Source organism: Mirounga angustirostris, unplaced genomic scaffold (genome assembly GCF_029215605.1).
Source record: "Mirounga angustirostris isolate CCGP_5_RB_7025 unplaced genomic scaffold, mMirAng1.0.hap1 SCAF_10, whole genome shotgun sequence".
Classification (NCBI taxonomy): Eukaryota; Metazoa; Chordata; class Mammalia; order Carnivora; family Phocidae; genus Mirounga; species Mirounga angustirostris.
The window spans coordinates 114,599,881-114,620,843 of NW_026991718.1; the positions used below are offsets into that span (position 1 = coordinate 114,599,881).

General features: G+C 42.1%; 1 protein-coding gene across 11 annotated transcripts in view; it reads right to left on the minus strand.

The window, feature by feature from the left end:
- Positions 1–20,963, minus strand: part of NCOA6 (nuclear receptor coactivator 6) — a 105,415-nt gene that overhangs the window by 14,505 nt on the left and 69,947 nt on the right. For all 11 annotated transcript variants that reach the window (XM_045885645.3, XM_064573056.1, XM_064573055.1 and 8 more), the window contains 3 exons: positions 12,537–13,650; positions 9,793–9,914; positions 2,871–5,846 (listed from right to left, as the gene is read on the minus strand). In XM_045885645.3, coding sequence (XP_045741601.2) covers positions 2,871–5,846; positions 9,793–9,914; positions 12,537–13,650 — 4,212 coding nt within the window. The remainder of the gene's footprint in view (positions 1–2,870; positions 5,847–9,792; positions 9,915–12,536; positions 13,651–20,963) is intronic.

Here is a 20,963-nt window from a genome sequence, read left to right on the forward strand (position 1 = left end):
GAAAAAAAAAAAATACAGGCCTTTTACTTTCTTTTCTCAACAAAACAGAAAACACTGACTGAATCAAGGGCTCAGTAACTGCTGAATACACATCCTCTTGGAGGGCATTTCAACTGCCTTGAAAGGACATTTCAAAACTTACTTAAAAAATTAGCTATTGTACCACACAGTAACACAGACCACCAGCAGGGGTATTTGTTTTTCCCTTTTGTGTGTACAAAGATCAAGGAAGGAGGTGGTCATGAGGACAAGAGCACCCACGATTTTTGCTTCTTAGGGGCATGTTCTATCCAGTACTCTGAAAAACTCTAAAGCATACTTTAGTAGGCAACCCAAACACTTTCAGAGGAACAATTATACCATTCACCTTAGCATTTAAGAACTGTCTCATCCCTGTAAAGATTACACACAGACCTGAAATGAATCATACAATTTCTTTTATACTTTTCTACAGCACCTGGCAAAGAGTGATGGTCATAAAGCAGATATTCAATTCATACTTGATGAATAAATCATTTGATATGTCATTTACTTGTCTAACAAACAGTTACCAAGAACTTAACTAGGGGCAAGGCACTGTGCCAGGCACCCTTCAAGACCAATTATTATTTCTGCCCATCAGGAACGCAGTCCAGTATAAAGATAAGATACACACATGTGGTACACTGGAGTGCACTGGGATGTTATATGAAGAAGCCTCATAAAATATAAAGTGCTATGGGAATCAAAAGCAAGGATCAATTCTAGATTGAGAAAACTGATGGCACAATGGAGGGAATAAACATCAGAATTATGCTTCGGAGGACAGAGAGTACTTAGGTCCTTGAAGAGGAACGGAACAGGATACGCAATGTACCCCAGAATGGGAGCTTCCTGGATCATACAGTAAAGATTAAGGGCATAGATACGCCACAGTCACTCAAGGATTATGTCCTCCCATCTTGACATTTCAGTCTAACATCCTAGATAAACTAACAGTAAGTTTTACCCGATTGTGGAAATTGTGAATTTTGTAGATTTCTCTGCCTGCCTAGTCAGTAATGCATTTGTATTAAGAATTTATTTTGGATGCTTATCTCATAAAGCTTAAAACTATACCTTAGCTTTTACTTTTAACTCTAGTATTAGTTTCTCACATTTTCAAGATAAAAACCCAGAAGCCTCTTGAAAAAGAATGGAAACAATCCCAACTAAAATTGAGGGTTTTTTTTTCCAACTACAGGTTCATCTCCCCAAAACTCATATATTCCTCTAAGATTATATATGATTCAGATAAAAATATTTTTTCATCACTTCACCATTATTCTCTGGGTATGTGGGGGGAAAGTTCTATAATAGAAACATTTAATAGCAGAGAATATATTTAAGTCACACAAGGTTTCTTCAATTTTAGAGGTCACTTAGAGGCAGAACTAGAACCAGAAACCTAGAGCACCCAGAGCTGTGAAGTCTCTGTCTCCTGTAAGGGCAGTGGACTCTTCAAGTGCCTTTATCCCTCCTTGTATCTCCAGCATTGAAGTACAGAGGCAGAGAGAAGGGGAATTAACCTTTCCAAAGCTCTGAGTGAGGCAGTGTGCTGGCCACTTTATGCTAAGGCCTCTCCTTGTATCTGTATAAATTCTGGGAGGTAGGAATTACAGCCTCCCTTTTACAAGTCAAGTACATGACTTACAAGAGGTTAAGGAATTTATCCAACTGTGATTGATAACCAGAATCTGAACTCTGATCATACCCTGAAGCTTATGTTTTGAGGGCTTACCACTCAAAAATGTTCAGCTGCATTAAAAAAGATACGCATTATTTGCTTCCCTAGGATATAGCAAAGGTCCTTCTCAGCTTTGGCAGTGCGTGATTGGCTCCACTCTGTGGAAACAGAGCTTCTATACCATTGAGGCCTCACAGAAGAAGGAACATGTGTGTGTGAGAGGCAGGGTGTGAAGGGAGGAGGGGAGGTGTAAGGACACCAATGCTCCTGTCATTTGCCCACCTTAACAGTACATAGGAAATAATCTAAGGATATACACAAACTGGAATGGCCTAATTTACAAAGAGACTGCATCAAAGAGAAATCAGTAATAATTACTTACATGTGATTACTATGTTCTGTGCCAAGCACATGATACACATTACCTCACTGAATTCTTACAACTATTGCTGTCTCCATATTACAAAGAAGGAAACTCAGGTTTGGAGCAGTCAAGTAACTTACCTAAACCCATAGAGCTGGTAAATGCTGGCACTGTGATACTAACTCAAGCCTGTCTCTCAACCACTTTGCATCTCCTGGGTCTATAATCATGAAACCTGGGTTTTTGAAAAGCTCTCCTTTGGAGTAGCCAGTCAGAAGCGAATAGTCTCTGGGATAGAGTACAATGAGGAAGGGGCCATGAGAACCCTGCTCTGAAACTGTTGAGAGCAAGTCATTATCACAGTAAGGAGAACTTGCAGAAGCTGCTATTCACCTTTAAGGGACGATGTTAAACTGGAGGTTCACAGTATGGACTTTGAACAGATACTGAACTCTGAGCTTCGATCTTCTCATCCACAGAATGGGGTTAGGGTTACCTGACATGGTTGGTATGATGATGATGTGAGACAACATATGTAAAGAGGCTACCTTGTAAACTGACAAACTTTATATAAATGAAAGGCCTATCATTATTTCAGGAGCTGAGAGAGAACCATGTTAATAAATGTAAACTTTTTTTTTTTTAAGTATATTTCCCAATACTTCCAATAAATAAAACTACCACTACTGCCATCTGGCCCATTCTTCCTCCTCCAAGTAGAAAAGAAGTCATGCTTTCTTTTGTGGGATAGGTCATCAAAAAATTCACATGAGGAGATGATGCCAGGCCCCAAGTACATACCTATGCTGGGCAGAAGCTCTGGATGGGATCCCACCTTCTCCTCCACTAGGCCACCCGCACGTGGCTCAGGTGCTATGCCAACATGATTGTTTTTTGTGGCCGGCGCCGTGGAGATGAGCTCAGAGGGTACCAAAGTGGTTACTATTGAGCGCATACTGGTGGGGAGAGTACCGCCAGGTAAGCTGGGTCCTGCCGAAGTGGAGCCCGGGCCCACAGGGCTAGAGGTCATTTTTAGCAGAGTGGGTGCTGGGGGTGTTGGGGTTTTACTGTCCAGCTCTGTGGATAACTGCTCTGTTCCCATGAGCCCTGGAGTTGTGGTCTCCAGCCCTTGGCCTTCAGTCTCTCCATCTGCACCATATTGCTCTTCCCCTTTCTCAAGAGAACCTGTAACTTTCTTACATGCCTTGGTCAACAAAATCTGGCCGATTTTGTCCACTTTTCCTTTGCCCTTACTAGAGGAGACTGGGCTTCGCCGGCTGACAGATGAGCCTGGACTATTGGTCAAAAGGGGAGAAACCATTGTGGTTGACTGTGAGGAGGGCAGAGTGCTCTGATCTGCTGAGGTGCTCACCTGAGGACTAGCCTCATCTGGATTCAATTCTTTCACTTGCTGGACCGGGGGATGAGGAGGGACAACTGGAGAAGTGGTACAAGGCGGGGAAGGAAGCTGAACAGGGGTGGCTCGTGAGTTAAGGACTAAGGGTCGACCAGTCTGTATATTTGGAGCAGTACTACTGGAGGGGGCATTAGGTGGTACAGGAGCAGATGAAAATTTTATGTTCTGAGGTATGTGTAAAGGGCCAACAACTGCAACAGAAGGAGGCATCAAGCCAGAGTTGGTTGTCAGTGGGGCTGCAGGAATTGTGCTTGGCTGTGATCCTTTCATAACCTGAATTATTGAGGATGAATTGATAAAGACAGGTGTAATGAACTGAGGCCGGGCATTAGACTGAGCAGCTGACTGTCCCTCAGAAACCATAACCTTGCTGCCCACATTGGGCATTGTGACAACTGTTGACATCAATGCAGACTGCAGGTGAGTTGGCAGAGCTGCTGATGTGTTAGCTGAAGTTGTGATAGGATTGGAAGTTACAAAAACAGTTATCTGATTTGGGGGCAAGGAAGTGGAGATGGAGGAAGAGCTGACAGGTCTTGACATTACTGGAGGGATGCTTGGTGCAACATTAGAACTGACCTCACTCAATTCTGGATGCACAAGGGTTGAACACGGCTCATTAGCGTGAGGTAAATTTAGGGAATTAGAGGGTTCTTTAGAAGAAGACGGATCCTGCAGTGTGGGAATGACAGATGCTTTTTTCAGGTCCTCCCCAGAAACTAATGGAGGTGTTACTTCCAGATCTGTAAGCCCAGGGGGTTTAATGGTCACGTTAGGAGCTCCAGAGTTGTCAAGAAGTTGACTTAACGATGTTGGTGCTTCCCTCATAGCAGGAGACACCAAATTTTTGTTCTCTTCAACACTGGGAAGTTTGTTAGGATCCGGAGGTTGCCCATCCTTTTTAGATTGATCTTCAGGGACAACCATTTTAACTTCTTGGGCAGGGACTGCTTTGAGCTCAATGTTTACCTGCTCCTTCCTACCCTGGGCATTCTGGCAATCGCTGTCCTGAGGCACATTCAAGCTCTCCTTGTTATCCTCGAGAACACCCCCCACTGCAGCCACAGGCATGGTAGGATTCTGAGGATTCAGCCCGCTGTTGTTAGGGAAGCTCCCAGGTACAGGGGGATTGGTCAAAGGAGTGGGACTGACCAATACATTTCTTGGCAACTCCACATTTTGCAACAGGGTTGTGTTTGTTTGAGAGGCCAGAGTAAGCTTAGGGGTTTTGGAATTTTGTCTCCCAGGACTTGGGGTGGTTTTCCTACTGGACCCAGGACTAGACCTGCGACTGTTGCTTGGACTAGCCCGTTTTGTTGCTCCAGAATTAGACTGCTTTCCAGAATTCACCACCACAGAATCTAATTTGTGAGTTTGTGGGGCAGCAAAATTGGAAGGATTATTCATGGTAAGATTTGAAGGTGCTTGCCCGATGGCCTTTAATGTTGTTGGATTTAGGCCCTGCTGATCAAAGCCCCTGTTTAAATTTGGCCTAGGAGGTAAAGGAATATTAATCTGTGGGGGGAAGAGTCCTGCTATGGAGGCATTGAGTCTTTCTGGGGATAGACTGATTTCTGACGGTTCTGTGCTGGGAGGGCGATTGTTGGGTGTCTGAGGATAGTAGGGTCTGGGACTGGCTCTGTTTGGTGTTTTAGGCCTAGATGTTTGTGTTGGAGCAGCCACATTTGGAAAATGGTGGCCATGGGAGCTGGGCAGGGAATTGACAGGGGGTTGCTGGGGAGTTGCACCTTGAGTTGCTGAAAGGGGTGATGGCCCGGGTTTTGGCCCCGTCATCATTAACTGATTTTGGGAAACCACTAAATGTGAAGGCATGTTGTTTGGGCCTCCTGAGACAGACGGTACTTCACTGCCACTCGCTTCAGGGAGTGAGGCCATCTCTCCCAGTGGTGAGCTAGAAGGATTCTGGGGGTTCTCCTGGTATACCATTTTCCTTGAATTGCTTCCCAAAGCAGTATTCACAGGCATAGGCATTCTCTGTTTATCAGGTGACGGTGGCACGGAGGAAGGTCCTTGCAAACTGACCATGACGGGCACACTGCCACTCTGCTGCATGGGCATTCTCTGGGAGTCTGGGTTCAGGGGGCCCCGTGTGGGGTGGACACTTTGGGAGACTGGAAGCCTAACTGATTTGGGGTCCTGCTGCATCATGAGCATCATCATCATCTGCTGCTGCTGCTGCGACTGTGGCTGACTGGGAGGCGGCGGCTGCTGTGGTGGCGGTGGCGGCAGCTGTGGCGGTGGCTGCTGCTGTGGTGGCTGCGGTGGGGCTGCCACGTGCTGCATGAGCTGAGGAGGCATCTGCTGAAGTGGCCTCTGTTCAACTGGTTGAGAAGGATAACCTAAAACAAGCCCCCCAAATCAGGGAAGTTAGATTTTCGGCAAGAAAAGCTCTGCTATCTTTAAAGCACAGCCAAGCAATACTCGTCTGGGCGGCGCGGGCAGGGCACGAACAGCTCAGGCATGGCCGCTCCTAGGGGCGTGGGGGCAGCCCCTCGCTTTCCAACATAAGCCAAGGGGCACACTGCTTTCGGAAGCACAAAGCAAAGCATCCAGAACCTGGAGCTCCGTAGTCTTCAGGGTGTGAATGCGGCACGACTGCACCGAGACTACCAGACAGACACTGTGTGCTGCGCGCTCAGAGCGGCCGACTTCGTCCCAGCCACTCATTCGGAAGAAATGAGAACAATTCCCATCGACAGCAAGGAGCTGAACACCCAGCACTGGGCTCTCACGTGGGCATAATAAATATGCCACTGTCCTTGGGAATGAGCTAAGGCATTTAGGATTCACTTTTTCTGTTATCACTGATTAATTTTTTTAAGGCTAGATTTTGGGAAAATGCCAGCACCGAAGATAGCCTTTTTATTCTTTCAACAGAAGTAAAATATAAGATGCTAGGATTCAATTCCTTAAGAGGGATTTAAAATTACTCCAATCCATTGGCTCCATGCACCATGCTGCATCCTTCAGGCTCAATCCTTTGGGGACCCCAACTGAATTAAACTGCCCCTCTGATGTAAATCAGTTTAATAAATAGTAGGAGCTCATAGAAGCTGATACACACATTGAAAGTCAATTGAGGGCACTGAAGATTTTTTAATGGATATTAATTTACATTTACTTTCTTACATGTTAAAACTCTATTTGGAGAAATATTTTCTATGAATCCACAATGGGAGAATAAGCAAGCCAGAAGCATTGCCCTCAGGAATAAAAAATAATTTTGGGAAAAGAATCTGGGGGACAATGGCTTATAGATTTCCAGAAGGCAAGAGCTCAAATGATTCTTTCTTTTGTGAAGATTTTACTTGGCATTTTATTTTATTTTTTTAAAGATTTTATTTATTTAATTGACAGAGAGCAGAGACAGCGAGAGATGGAACACAAGCAGGGGGAGTGGGAGAGGGAGAAGCAGGCTTCCCGCCGAGCAGGGAGCCCGATGCAGGGCTCAATTCCAGACCCTGGGAGCATGACCTGAGCTGAAGGCAGATGCTTAACCAACTGAGCCACCCAGGCGCCCCTTTACTTGGCATTTTAGAACTAAAGCCTTACACAATCAGCAGAAAGGAAAAATCATTAACCAGGAATAAAGGGGGTTCCATGGGAAAAAGTGGGGATATAGCTGGGATACAATTTCAAAAACTAGATTTATTCCATTGTTGCATGAAAAGTACATAAGGAAAGTTTTACAAAGGTGCAGGAATAAGAAGAGTTGGCTCTGGCAGTCGGCAGAAATGATGATTCAAAATTTTCACAGAGGAGCTATCAAATGCTGCTGATCCATAGGGTCAGACCCTGTGGTCCATAGCTAATTAATGTCTTCTGGCCAAAGATTTCCATGGCACCACTGAGTACAATGTGCTGAATTCAGTTTTGAAGATTTTTTAAAAATCCTTTTCTATTTTAGGCTCAAGTTACTTCTTTACATTTATAGAGCCAATAATATGTGGCACTTCTACAGGTTTAACTCAGGTTCCCATATTAAAATTGTCATTTCTGTAGAAGTCCACTTTGGTTGGGCTATGACACAAATGTCTTTTATCTTTAAATCAGCCCACCAGGCAGCACAGTAAATACCAAAGAGAGCAGAACAGATAATACAGCAGCCTCTCAAAAGTAATAGCTGAGGGCACAGCTGTTATAAAGGTTCCAGAAGCTGGAGGCGGCAGTCCAAAGGGCACTAATGATAAGAAGACAGATTGGGGGGGCGCCTGGGTGGCTCAGTTGTTAAGCGTCTGCCTTCAGCTCGGGTCATGGTCCCAGGGTCCTGGGATCGAGCCCCGCATCGGGCTCCCTGCTCAGCGGAAGCCTGCTTCTCCCTCTCCCACTCCCCCTGCTTGTGTTCCCTCTCTTGCTGTGTCTCTCTCTGTCAAATAAATAAATAAAATCTTCAAAAAAAAATAAATAAAAAGAAGACAGATTGGGGTTGCCATGACAGAATGGTGGAGAAGGAAGGCCAGGGCACACACGGTGTCTATAACATAACCAAACACCCTATTTGTTAATCAAGGGATGAAAGCTCATATGCCTTTAGGCACCAAGCCAGTAGTGAAGAAGAGAAGTGGTGTGGGATAAGACAGTAGTAGTCCTGTGGACAGAGCCAAACTGATCAGAATGGATGTTCTGTCTAAAGGCATTTAAATTCAGGTTTTTGTTTGGTTTAAGAAACTGCATGACAATTCAAACACATAATAGGTCAAATTCAGCCTATAGGTTCCTAGTTTACAAACTATGGAAAGGAAGCAGTATGTGTGTGAGGACCCCTGGGATTCACCTAAGAATTCAGATGTGTCTGAGGGAAGACGGTACCTTCCTATTCATAATGCCTTTTGGATATACCTGTCAAGACTGGTGACCTCCCCGCCTCAACTCTGCTGCTGCAACTCACTGACTGCAAGTGTGGTGTGCCCAAACAATTTGTAATAAATAACACAAAGTACTGACATCATGATGTATTTACTTCTTTTTTTGATTCACTTTTAAAATACATAAATTAAGGGTGGATTAAAGTTTATCCCCCAAATAATGTCATTCGCATTTACATGCCAAAAAGGAGGTGTAATAACTAGTGAGGAAAAAACAAAACATAATCTTTTGTATACACAGGGGAGAGTGACCTGAGTATAACAGGCTCGTGTGTCTTTAACTGAGTCACAGGCGACTACGGTTACAAATCACTGCTCAGGCCAACAATAACAAGTATAGAGATACTGGCCTTAGTTCTTCTGCAACACCTAGGCTGGAATAAATGAATTTTAGGAGCTTTTTTCTTTTCAACATTTAGAGGATAATATTATTTTATAGTCAGAAAGGGGAATAACACAGGGGACTTCAACAATACTGATCCTATTTATTATTCAGTTGGGTGGTAGGTACATGAGTGTCTTTTTATTACTCTCATATAGTTTTTATGCTTAAAGATTCATAATAAAACTGCTATAGAAAAATCTTACTGTAAACCCTGTTCTCTGCTTCGAGAAAACCCTAGTAGGAAAGGCTGCAAGAAAGGCAGGCAAGCAGGATTAGAGTGAAAACATCTTTCCATTTAATCTTATTCCATTTTGATGCCAACTAGAACCTCGATATTGACAAGAATAAAGAGGCACTTGACATTTCAGTCTGATTTTTTGAGGACTTAAAATAATGAAGACTAATCTAAGCCATATATATACAGTTAACCCTTGAACAATGTGGGGGTTAGGAACACCAACCCCCCCCCATGCAGTTGAAAATCCACATATAACTTTTGACTCCTCCAAAACTTAAATACTAATAGCCTACCTGCTGACTGAAAGCCTTACTGATAACATAAACACTCCATTAACATGTATTTTGTGTTATATGTATTATATACTGTATTCTTTTTTTTTTTTTTAAGATTTTATTTATTTGTCAGAGAGAGAGAGCCGACTGAGCCACTCAGGCATCCCTATATATTGTATTCTTACAGTAAAGTAAGCTAGAGAAAAGAAAATGTTAGTAATAAGAGAATACATTTATAGTACTGTATTTATTGAAAAAATTTGTATATAAGTAGGCCCATGCAGTTCAAACCCGTGTTGTTTAAGGGTCAACAGTATATATGACATAATACACAAGCTTCAGAAGTTGTATTTGAAATTTTTACTTAATATCAAGGCAAAGTTTCCAAATATCAGACACACTTTATCTCTAAAGAAGCCTAGTTAGGAGACAAAATAAACTACTACTGTTTCCTTGAAAAGAAACCTTGCACTGCTGTATAAATGATGAAAAGTATATAATCTTTAGCTAACATTTTATCACCTGGTGGTCGGTTTGAAAATTCTGGCAGTTTAGGGCCCGAGTTGTCCAAGTTAATTCCTTGTTCTCCTGGCAATGGCTGCTGATCGGCCTCTTCCAGCCCAGCTGGGCGAGTATCTGGGGTACTAAAAAATAAATTACACATTTAAGAGTAAGTTGCATAGTTTATACATGAAACTAGCTTAACCTCTCCCCTATTTCTGAAGAACTAAAATACGTTTGCATTATCATCTTTATCATTACTTACATCTCTCTAGTCTGATAAAATATTCAGTATTTGGCATAGAAATAATCCAGCAATTTCATTACATAAAATCTACTTAATCTAATAGTATGGCTATTTACTCAAAGTGCTTTCTACAAATTTCTGACATAATGATTTTCACATTAATCATCCATCCCTTAGATGTTTTAAAACCTGATCACAGTTTGGGCTATCAACATTATAAAGTACTGTTTCTGTGAAACCACACTATCTTTGGTGTAGTTATCAAGGTCAATCGGGGAGTCCAGATTATTTCTTTTTTTGTGGATAATTCACAACACCTTGCAAGAAGTTGTAGGCTGGCTGATAAAAATGGTATTCAGAGAACAAAGAAAAACGGAGAATACTAGAACAAAGCTAATTAATTCTGCTGAATGAGTATTTGCAGACATCCCCGTTGGTTTTGGGATGCTTTCATTTTTACCTGGTTGTAGCTTAGAATTTTTACTAGGGGAAAAAGAAATGAAAAGAATGTTATTACTAATACCCAAATTCCCAAAGAACCAGCAGCTCGCATCCATTTGGTTTACAATCTTATTTCTAGCTGCACCTTTCTTATCTTTAGTTTCCCTTTGCCCTGATGTTGGTCACCCACTTTTAGACCGTACTTGATCTCATTATATTCTGTGTAGTTTCTAAGCCTTACCTTAAATCCATTTTAAAAAGTCCTAGCACATGGAAATTTAGAACTTGAAGCAGGTCCTTAGCACATCCAGATGCCTATATCAGTTTGTTCCCTCTATGACTTCTCTCTCACTTCAAATTTTAAGGATTCTGTAGGTTTTACTTTCATGGAACTGCACTGCTAAAAAAAAAAATCTCAGGTATCTGGTCTAGCCACCTCATGTTATGGATGAGAAAACAAAGGCCCAGAGAGGTGTAAGAGGCCCATGGTTCCACAGTGAGCTACTGACAGAGTTAGGAGCAGGTGCTCTTCCTATTAGACGTACTGTCTCCCTTTCCTAGAAGCCCTGATGCTATACAAGGTCCTTTTCACAATCTCCCTCAGGACTCATGAAGACAGCAAGAATGCATGCTAATGGCAACTGAATAACCTTGCAATTTTACTCCTAGACTACTGGGAGGAATAAATATCCTCCCAGGATAGCAGGTTGATAGCAGTAAAGAATTTAACTTAGAAAGAGCTACTGGAAAAATTAGATAATTAAAGGTCTTATTAGGTCTGAATTCAGGAAAATATTGTTTGTTAATATACAGTTATAGACTTTTGTAAGATTCAAGAAGCAGCAAGTGCATATGGTATATTAGAGTACAATCAAGGAAATATTGTGGGAAGGAATGGAGACAGTCGGTTTTATTTTGAACATTTACGGTTGTTTAACTAAAGCTCTCCTATTCTACAGTTCTAGCAATTTGTTTTGATTAACCCATTTTAGATTCAATAGTCACTATTCCCTACTAACAAATGTCTCTGAATTCCAATTTTATGATTAAAGGCAGAAAACCCAGTTTAATCAATACTCCTTCTGGAAACATTTTATCAAAGCCAAAAATATGATTATTAACACTTAGTTTCAAGACATGACATATAAATTAATTTTCCTTCCTGCAAAAGGAAGGAAGTGAGTGCAAAAGAACTCACCTGGAGAACCTTCACTTAAAGGGTAACTGATTTAAAAGGTCCAACCAACCTAAAATGAGGTTTTAAGCTTCTAGGGATGATGGAAAGCCTTTTTTAAAAAAACAAAAACAAAAACAAAATGGAGAGCCTTTAAAGGAAAGGCATTTGTATAAAAAACTATTTTCTTCTTTTTTTTTTTTTTACAGTAGGCTCCATGCCCAGCAGAGCCCAGCACGGAGCTTGAACTCACGACCCTGAGATCAAGACCTGAGCTGAGATTAAGAGTCGGAAGCTTAACCGACTGAGCCACCCAGGCGCCCCCCAAAAGCTATTTCTATTTGAGACGGCAAGGAATCTCCATAAATTGTTTTCATCTCTAAAACACACTTGGCCTTTCTGGCTCCCCCAACAGCCACTAATAGCCTGAAGTGCTTTGTGGAGGTGCAATGTGGCAGCACTGGCTACTTTCCAGTTTCTATGTGCCACAGTCCCCCTGGGAGACATATATCAGTCAACTGCAATGTATAAACCTTGTCTGAATCCTTATATGAACAAACTATAAAAAAAAAATTAAGATAATTAGAGAAATTTGAACATTGTCTAAATATGTGAGAATATGAATGAGTTTTTCTACATGTTAATGATACTGTGTGTTCATAAAAAAACAACCAACCATCTTTATCTTTCAGAGATACATAGAACTGAAATATTTAGTCAATTTGCTTTAAAATAATCAAAAAAGTAATGGTGAGAGGAAGGCAAGACAGACTATGAATTGATAACTGTTGAAGCAGAGGGATTTCATATTGTTCTAATTTTATATATGCTTAAAATCTTCCATCAAAAAAAGTTGTCCACATAGAAATAAATAAGATTTGAGGTGAAACTACCACAACCTACTTTAGATCTTGCTGACTATTTTTCTTCTTCCGAGGGGGTTTCTTCTTCTTCGGTTTATTTGCGTTGGTATTATTTTGCTTATTGTTTACCCCAAAATGGCCCGCAGAGATGTCACTCTGCAATAAGTTGACCAACAATGGGCTTGTTAGTGTGACATCCTTATTGACCGGGAAGCCTGGATTCTGACCACAGGACATCTGATTTCCATTGGGTGCTCCACTGAAAGGTGCATTGAAAGGCATCCCATGGCCTGAGAAGTGGTTTCCCGAGGCACTGTTTCCCTGCATGGCCTGCACGTGGGGGGGAACCATGTTGCTTTGTTGCATGCTAACATCAGGCATCTGAGACAAACTGACATCATTGTTTGCTGTAGTAGCAGGATCACCATGCTGCTGGGCCATGTGTGGGCTGGGCCCTGGTGGTCGCAAGACCTGCCCCTGAATCCCCATAACCTGAGATGGACTGTTGTTCACGGGCCCTTGCTGTGGCAGCATCTGTCCTGATATCTGTCCCGTAAACTGCACCATGTTTCCTTGCATGTTTGGAGTTGGTCCCCTCATTATCTGTGCTGGTCCCGGCATGACATTGGATTGGTTCTGAGTGTTAAACTGTTGCTTATTCCCCTGCATCTGATTGGTCATTATCTGCTCTATCATTGGGTTCTGTTGGAGTAAAACTTGCCCCTGAGGCCCCATCATCTGGTTATGTGGTGCCATCATTTGTGGGCCCTGCTGGGGAAGAATCTGCTTGGGTGGGGTCATCCTTTGGGGCGAGGGCCCAAGATTTTGGCTTTGAGGGTTCACCATCATCTGGCCCTGAGGCATAAGCTGGGCCCTTGAAAGGATCATAGGGTTCTGAGGGTTCAAGGTTCCTTGTTGCTGGACCATCTGGCCCTGGGAGGGCACAATCTGCTGGTGCATGCTCATCAGCTGAGATGGTGGGCCCTGCTGAGGTTGGCCTTGCATGTTGCCCAGGTTCACCTGAGGAACCCCAGAACTACCAGCCTGCTGGCTGTTCATGTTGCCATGAATTCCCATGAGGCTGGGCTGCATCATATTTGGTGGCCCGTGGGACACCTGCATCTGGTTTTGAGGAGGACCAGCTCCTTGACCACCTAAAAAAAGAAAAAGAAAGGACAGTTTCAGAAAGAAATAGTCTTATCTTATTGATATTAAGATACTCAAATTATTAATTGGAAAAACACCTATAACCCACATGTCCACTGACCAACAAAAACAAATATGCTGTGCTTGACATATTTTCTGTGGCTTTTCTTTTCTTTCCTTTTTTTTTTTAATATAGTGAGTGAGATTTATTTATTTTAGGGAGAGAGAGAGGGAAGGAGGGAGGGAGGGGCAGAGAGAGAGGGAGAAAGAACCTCAAGCAGACTCTCTGCTGAGCGTGGAACCCGATGTGGGCCTCAATCCCAGGACCCTGAGATCATGACCTAAGCTGTAATCAAGAGTCGGATGCTCAACCAACTGGGCCACCCAGGCGCCCCTTCTGTAGCTTTTCTAAGTATGGAGCTATGACAAGGGAATGATTGTTTACATTCTCAATGACCATAGGAGAGAAGGGGAAATTGTTTCTTTACTTCTGTTTGGTACCTTAAAGATAACATTTTGAAGATCAATAGTTTACTTTGTTTCAGATTAAAGACAAAGGCAGCATCTCATTATTTAAAAATGACATGTAGCTACTTTAAGGTGAAAAAAGTTAATGAAAAGCACTGTAGGCTAGTGAAATAAGCTCTGCTTTAGATGAGTCCAGGAAACAACGAATGTGATGCAATCTCTTAGGAAAATCTTGACAATGTTGAGAAGACATTTTAAAAATGCTTCCTGGAAAAGGAATGACTCTCAACGATTATGTGTGTGGTACCTGGATGCTGCACATGAAAAGAAAGAACACTTAATACTTCCTGAGGACAGGTCTTCTCTGCCCCGATGTGGTAAAAATGATGATTATTATTATTTTTTAAAGATTTTATTTATTTATTTGAGAGAGAGAATGAGATAGAGAGAGAGAGCATGAGATGGGGAAGGATCAGAGGGAGAAGCAGACTCCCTGCTGAGCAGGGAGCCCGATGCAGCACTCGATCCCGGGACTCCAGGATCATGACCTGAGGCGAAGGCAGTCGCTTAACCAACTGAACCACCCAGGCGCCCTAAAAATGATTATTTTTTAAGATTTTATTTATTTAGGGGTGCCTGGGTGGCTCAGTCATTAAGCATCCACCTTTGGTTCAGGTCATGATCCCAGGGTCCTGGGATCAAGCCCTGCATCGGGCTCCCTGCTCAGCGGGAAGCCTGCTTCTCCCTCTCTCAGCCCCCCTACTTGTGTTCCCTCTCTTGCTGTGTCTCTGTCAAATAAATAAATAAAAATCTTACCAAAAAAAAGATTTTATTTATTTGAAAGAGAGAGAGAAAGACTGAGAGAGCAGGAGCGGGGAGAAGAGAGAGAAGCGGGCTCCCGCTGAGCAGGGAGCCTGATGCGGGGCTCGATCCCAGTACCCTAAGATCATGATCCGAGCTGAAGGCAGATGCTTAACCAACTGAGCCACTCAGGTGCCCCAGGTAAAAATTATTTAATCCTGATCTGGAAGCTGAGCCTCTGGTGGGACACAACTGACAAAAAACCCAGAAGCTGCAGACAGAGAACAGTTAACAAGGGATGTTAAAACTTCACTGACCCTCCCCTGTGGCAGTCCCTGATGGATCACATGGGACATGTCTTAGTCTTCTCGGTTATTTCTAATTTGGACAAGGACACTGTCAGCTTGCTGCAGTGTTTACTTACTGTTGAGTCTTTGGAATTTTCCTATAGTTTCTTGCATTATATCCCCCTTTCTACTGAATAACCCTCTAGATAATTTTATCTTTTATTTGTCACTTTTAAGCGAGAACTAGAAAGTGGAAGCCATAATGAAGTTGTGAGACCAGTCCATACTCCAGCCAGGGAGACAGGGGACAAACTATCCCTTGTTCACATTATGCAAAATTTTTCTGAATCCCAAAGAAGATTTTCTAAACCAGCCTTATAAACTTTTTAAAAAGATTTTTATTTTGTTTTTATTTTTTTGAGAGACAGAATGGGGGAATGGGGCAGAGGGAGGGAGAGAATCCCAAGCACGCTCCACGCCCAGCAAGGGGCTCGATCCCACGATGCAAGTGAAATAAAGAGTTGGATGCTCAACTGACTGAGCCACCCAAGTGCCCCTAGCTTATAAACTCTTAACTTGAACTCCATGACCATTGCATATACTATACACACTGAATATACCAGTGTATAGTCATTTGATCAGTAATTATTTATTGAGGGGAGACTGAGTGGCTCAGTCATTAAGCATCTGCTTTCAGCTTGGGTCATGATCCCAGGGTCTTGGGCTCGAGCCCCACGTCGGGTTCCCTGCTCTGCGGGAAGCCTGCTTCTCCCACTGCCCCTGCTTGTGTTCCCTCTCTCGCTGTGTCGCTGTCAAATAAATAAATAAAATCTTAAAAAAAAATTATTTATTGAGTACCTAATATATACAAGACACTTTTGGTGCTAAGGTAATATCAAATAAACAAGACAGACCAAATCCCTGATTCTTTGGAGCTGGCAAGAGACAATAACACAGACAAGCAATTTTTTCAGTAAGAAGTAAAAGCTCGGGGGGGGGGGGGAGAAACAAGATGGGGGAGGGATAGGAGACCTAAATTTCGTCTGGTCCCAGGAATTCAGCTACATAGGTATCAAACCATTCTGAATACCTATGAACTCAACAGGAAGTCAAAGAAAAGAATAGCAGCAACTCTCTGAACAGAAAAGCGACCACTTTCTGGAAGGTCTCTTCTGATTTGTTTAGTGTATATTTTTCTGAGGTTGTTGTTACCCTGTTAGCATTTTGTTCTCTCATTCATCTACTCTCCTCTGGACAAAATGACTAGAAGGAAAAATTCACCTCAAAAAAAAGAACAAGAGGCAGTACCGACTGCCAGGGACCTAATCAATACAGACATTAGAAAGATGTTGGAACTAGATTTCAGAATGATGATTATAAAGATACTAAATGGGCTTGAAAAAAGCATGGAAGATCTAGAGAAACCCTTTCTGGAGAAATAAAAGAACTAAAATCTAACCAGGTCAAAATCAAAAGGGCTATTAATGAGGTGCAATAAAAAATGGAGGCTCGGGGCGCCTGAGTGGCGCAGTCGTTAAGCGTTTGCCTTTGGCTCGGATCATGATCCCAGGGTCCTGGGATCAGGCCCCACATCGGGCTCCCTGCTCGGTGGGAAGCCTGCTTCTCCTTCTCCCACTCCCCCCTGCTTGTGTTCCTCTCTCACTGTATCTCTGTCAAATAAATAAATAAAACCTTTTTTTTTAAGATTTTATTTATTTATTTGAGAGAGAGAATGAGATAGAGAGAGAGAGCATGAGAGGGGGGAGGGTCAAAGGGCGAAGCAGGCTCCCCGCTGAGCAGGGAGCCCGCGGGACTTGATCCCGGGACTCCAGGATCATGACCTGAGCTGAAGGCAGTGGTTTAACCAACTGAGCCACCCAGGCTCCCTAAATAAATAAATAAATAGCCTTTGGCTCAGGTCATGATCCTGGAGTCCCGGGATCGAGTCCCGCATCGGGCTCCCTGCTCAGCGAGGAGCCTGCTTCTCCCTCTGACCCTCCCCTCTCTCATGTACTCTCTCTCATTCTCGCTCTCTCAAATAAATAAATAAATCTTAAAAAAAAAAAAAAAAAAAAACTTAAAAAAAAAAAAAGGAGGCTCTAACTGCTAGGATAAATGAGGCAGAAGAGAGAACTAGTGATATAGAAGACCAAATGATGGAGAATAAAGAAGCTGAGAAAAAGAGAGATAAACAACTACTGGATCACAAGGGCAGAATTCGAGAGATAAGTGATACCGTAAGACGAAACAACATTAGAATAATTGGGATCCCAGAAGAAGAAGAGAGAGAGGGGCAGAAGACATATTGGAACAAATTACAGCAGAGAATTTCCCTAATTTGGGGAAGGAAAACAGGCATCAAAATCCAGGAAGCACAGAGAACCCCCCCTCAAAATCAACAAAAATAGGTCAACACCCTGACATCTAATAGTAAAACTTACAAGTCTCAGAGATAAAGAGAAAATCCTGAAAGTAGCTCGGGACAAAAGGTCTGTAACCTACAATGGTAGAAATATTAGATTGGAAGCAGACCTATCCACAGAGACCTGGCAGGCCAGAAAGGACTGGCAGGATATATTCAGAGCACTAAATGAGAAAAATATGCAGCCAAGAATACTATATCCAGCTAGGCTGTCACTGAAAATAGAAGGAGAGATAAAAAGCTTCCAGGACAAACAAAAGCTAAAAGAATTTGCAAACACAAAACCAGCCCTACAAGAAATATTGAAAGGGGTCTCTAAGCAAAGACAGAGCCTAAAAGTAACATAGACCAGAAAGGACAATACACAGTCACAGTCACCTTACAGGTAATACAGTGGCACTAAATTCATATCTTTCAATAGTTACCCTGAATGTAAATGGGCTAAATGCCCCAATCAAAAGACACAGGGTATCAGATTGGATAAAAAAACAAGACCCTGGGGCGCCTGGGTGGCTCAGTTGGTTAAGCGACTGCCTTCGGCTCGGGTCATGATCCCAGGGTCCTGGGATTGAGTCCCACGTCGGGCTCCCTGCTCCGCGGGAGGCCTGCTTCTCCCTCTCCCACTCCCCCTGCTTGTGTTCCCTCTCTCGCTGTGTCTCTCTCTGTCAAATAAATAAATAAAATCTTTAAAAAAAAAAAAAAAAAAACAAGACCCATCGATATGCTGTCTGCAAGAGACCCATTTTAGACCCAACGACACCTCCAGATTGAAAGTGAGGGGGTGGAAAACCCATTTACCATGCTAATGGACATCAAAAGAATGCTGGGGTGGCAATCCTTTTATCAGACAAATTAGATTTTAAACTAAAGACTATAATAAGAGATGAGGAAGGGCACTATATCATACTTGAAGGGTCTATCCAACAAGAAGATCTAACAATTGTAAATATCTATGCCCCTAACATGGGAGCAGCCAATTATATAAGCCAATTAATAACAAAATCAAAGAAACACATTGACAACAATACAATAACAGTAGGGGACTTTAACACCCCCCTCATTGAAAAGGACAGATCATCTAAGCAAAAGATCAACAAGGAAATAAAAGACTTTAAATGACACGCTGGACCAAATGGACTTCACAGATATATTCAGAACATTCCATCCCAAAGCAACAGAATACACATTTTTTTTTTTTAAAGATTTTATTTATTTATTCGACAGAGAGATAGCGAGAGAGGGAACACAAGCAGGGGGAGTGGGAGAGGGAGAAGCAGGCTTCCCGCTGAGCAGGGAGCCCGATGCGGGGCTCGATCCCAGGACCCAGGGATCATGACCTGAGCCGAAGGCAGATGCTTAACGACTGAGCCACCCAGGCACCCCAGAATACACATTCTTCTCTAGTGCCCAAGGAACATTCTCCAGAATAGATCACATCCTAGGTCACAAATCAGGTCTCAACCGGTACCAAAAGACTGGGATCATTCCCTGCATATTTTCGGACCACAATGCTTTCGGACCACAGTGCTAACTAGAACTCAATCACAAGAGGAAACTCGGAAAGAACTCAAATACATGGAGGCTAAAGAGCATCCTACTAAAGAATGAATGGGTCAACTAGGAAATTAAAGAAGAATTTAAAAAATTCATGGAAACAAATGAAAATGAAAACACAACTGTTCAAAATCTTTGGGATGCAGCAAAGGTGGTCCTAAGAGGAAAGTATATAGCAATACAAGCCTTTCTCAAGAAACAAGAAAGGTCTCAAATACACAACTAACCCTACACCTAAAGCAGCTGGAGAAAGAACAGCAAATAAAGCCTAAACCCAGCAGGAGAAGAGAAATAGTAAAGATCAGAGCAGAAATCAATGAAATAGAAACCAAAAGAACAGTAGAACAGATCAATGAAACTAGGAGCTGGTTCTCTGAAAGAATTAATAAGACTGCTAAACCCCTGGCCAGACTTATCAAAAAGAAAAGAGAAATGACCCAAATAAATAAAATCATGAATGAAAGAGGAGAGATAACAATCAACACCAAAGAAATACAATTACAAGAACATATTATGAGCAACTATATGCCAGCAAATTAGATAATCTGGAAGAAATGGATGCATTCCTAGAGATATATAAACTACCAAAACTGAACCAGGAAGAAATAGAAAGCCTGAACAGACCCATAACCACTAAGGAAATTGAAGCAGTCATCAAAAATCTCCCAACAAACAAGAGCCCAGGGCCAGATCGCTTCCCAGGGGAATTCTACCAAACATTTAAAGAAGAATTAATACCTATTCTTCTGAAACTGTTCCAAAAAATAGAAATGGAAGGAAAACTTCCAAACTCATTTTATGAGGCCAGCATTACCTTGATCCCAAAATCAGACAAAGACCCCATCAAAAACGAGAATTACAGACCAATATCCCTGATGAACATGGATGCAAAAATTCTCACCAAAATAGTAGCCAAAAGAATCCAACAGTACATTAAAAGGATTATTCACCACGACCAAGTGGGATTTATTCCTGGGCTGCAAGGTGGTTCAACATCCGCAAATCAATCAATGTGATACAATACATTAATAAAAGAAATAACAAGAACCATATGATCCTCTCAATAGATGCAGAAAAAGCATTTGACAAAGTACAGCATCCTTTTTTGATTAAAACTCTTCAGAGTGTAGGGATAGAGGGTACATACCTCAATATCGTAAAAGCCATCCATGAAAAACCCACAGTGAATATCATTCTCAATGGGGAAAAACTGAGAGCTTTCCCCCTAAGGTCAGGAAAACGGCAGGGATGTCCATTATCACCGCTGCTATTCAACATAGTACTAGAAGTCCTAGCCACAGCAATCAGACAACAAAAAGAAATAAAAGGCATCCAAATCGGCAAAGAAGAAGTCAAACTCTCACTCTTTGCAGATGATATGATACTTTATGTGGAAAACCCAAAAGACTCCACCCCAAAACTGCTAGAACTCATACAGGAATTCAGTAAAGTGGCAGGATATAAAATCAGTGCACAGAAATCAGTGGCATTCCTATACACCATCAAGAAGACAGAAGAAAGAGAAATTAAGGAGTCAATACCATTTACAATTGCACCCAAAACCATAAGATACCTAGGAATAAATTTAACCAAAGAGGCAAAGAATCTGTACTCAGAAAACTATAAAATACTCATGAAAGAAATTGAGGAAGACACAAAGAAATGGAAAAATGTTCCATGCTCATGGACTGGAAGAACAAATATTGTGAAGATGTCAATGCTACCTAGAGCAATCTACATATTTAATGCAATCCCTATCAAAATACCATCAACTTTTTTTAAAGAAATG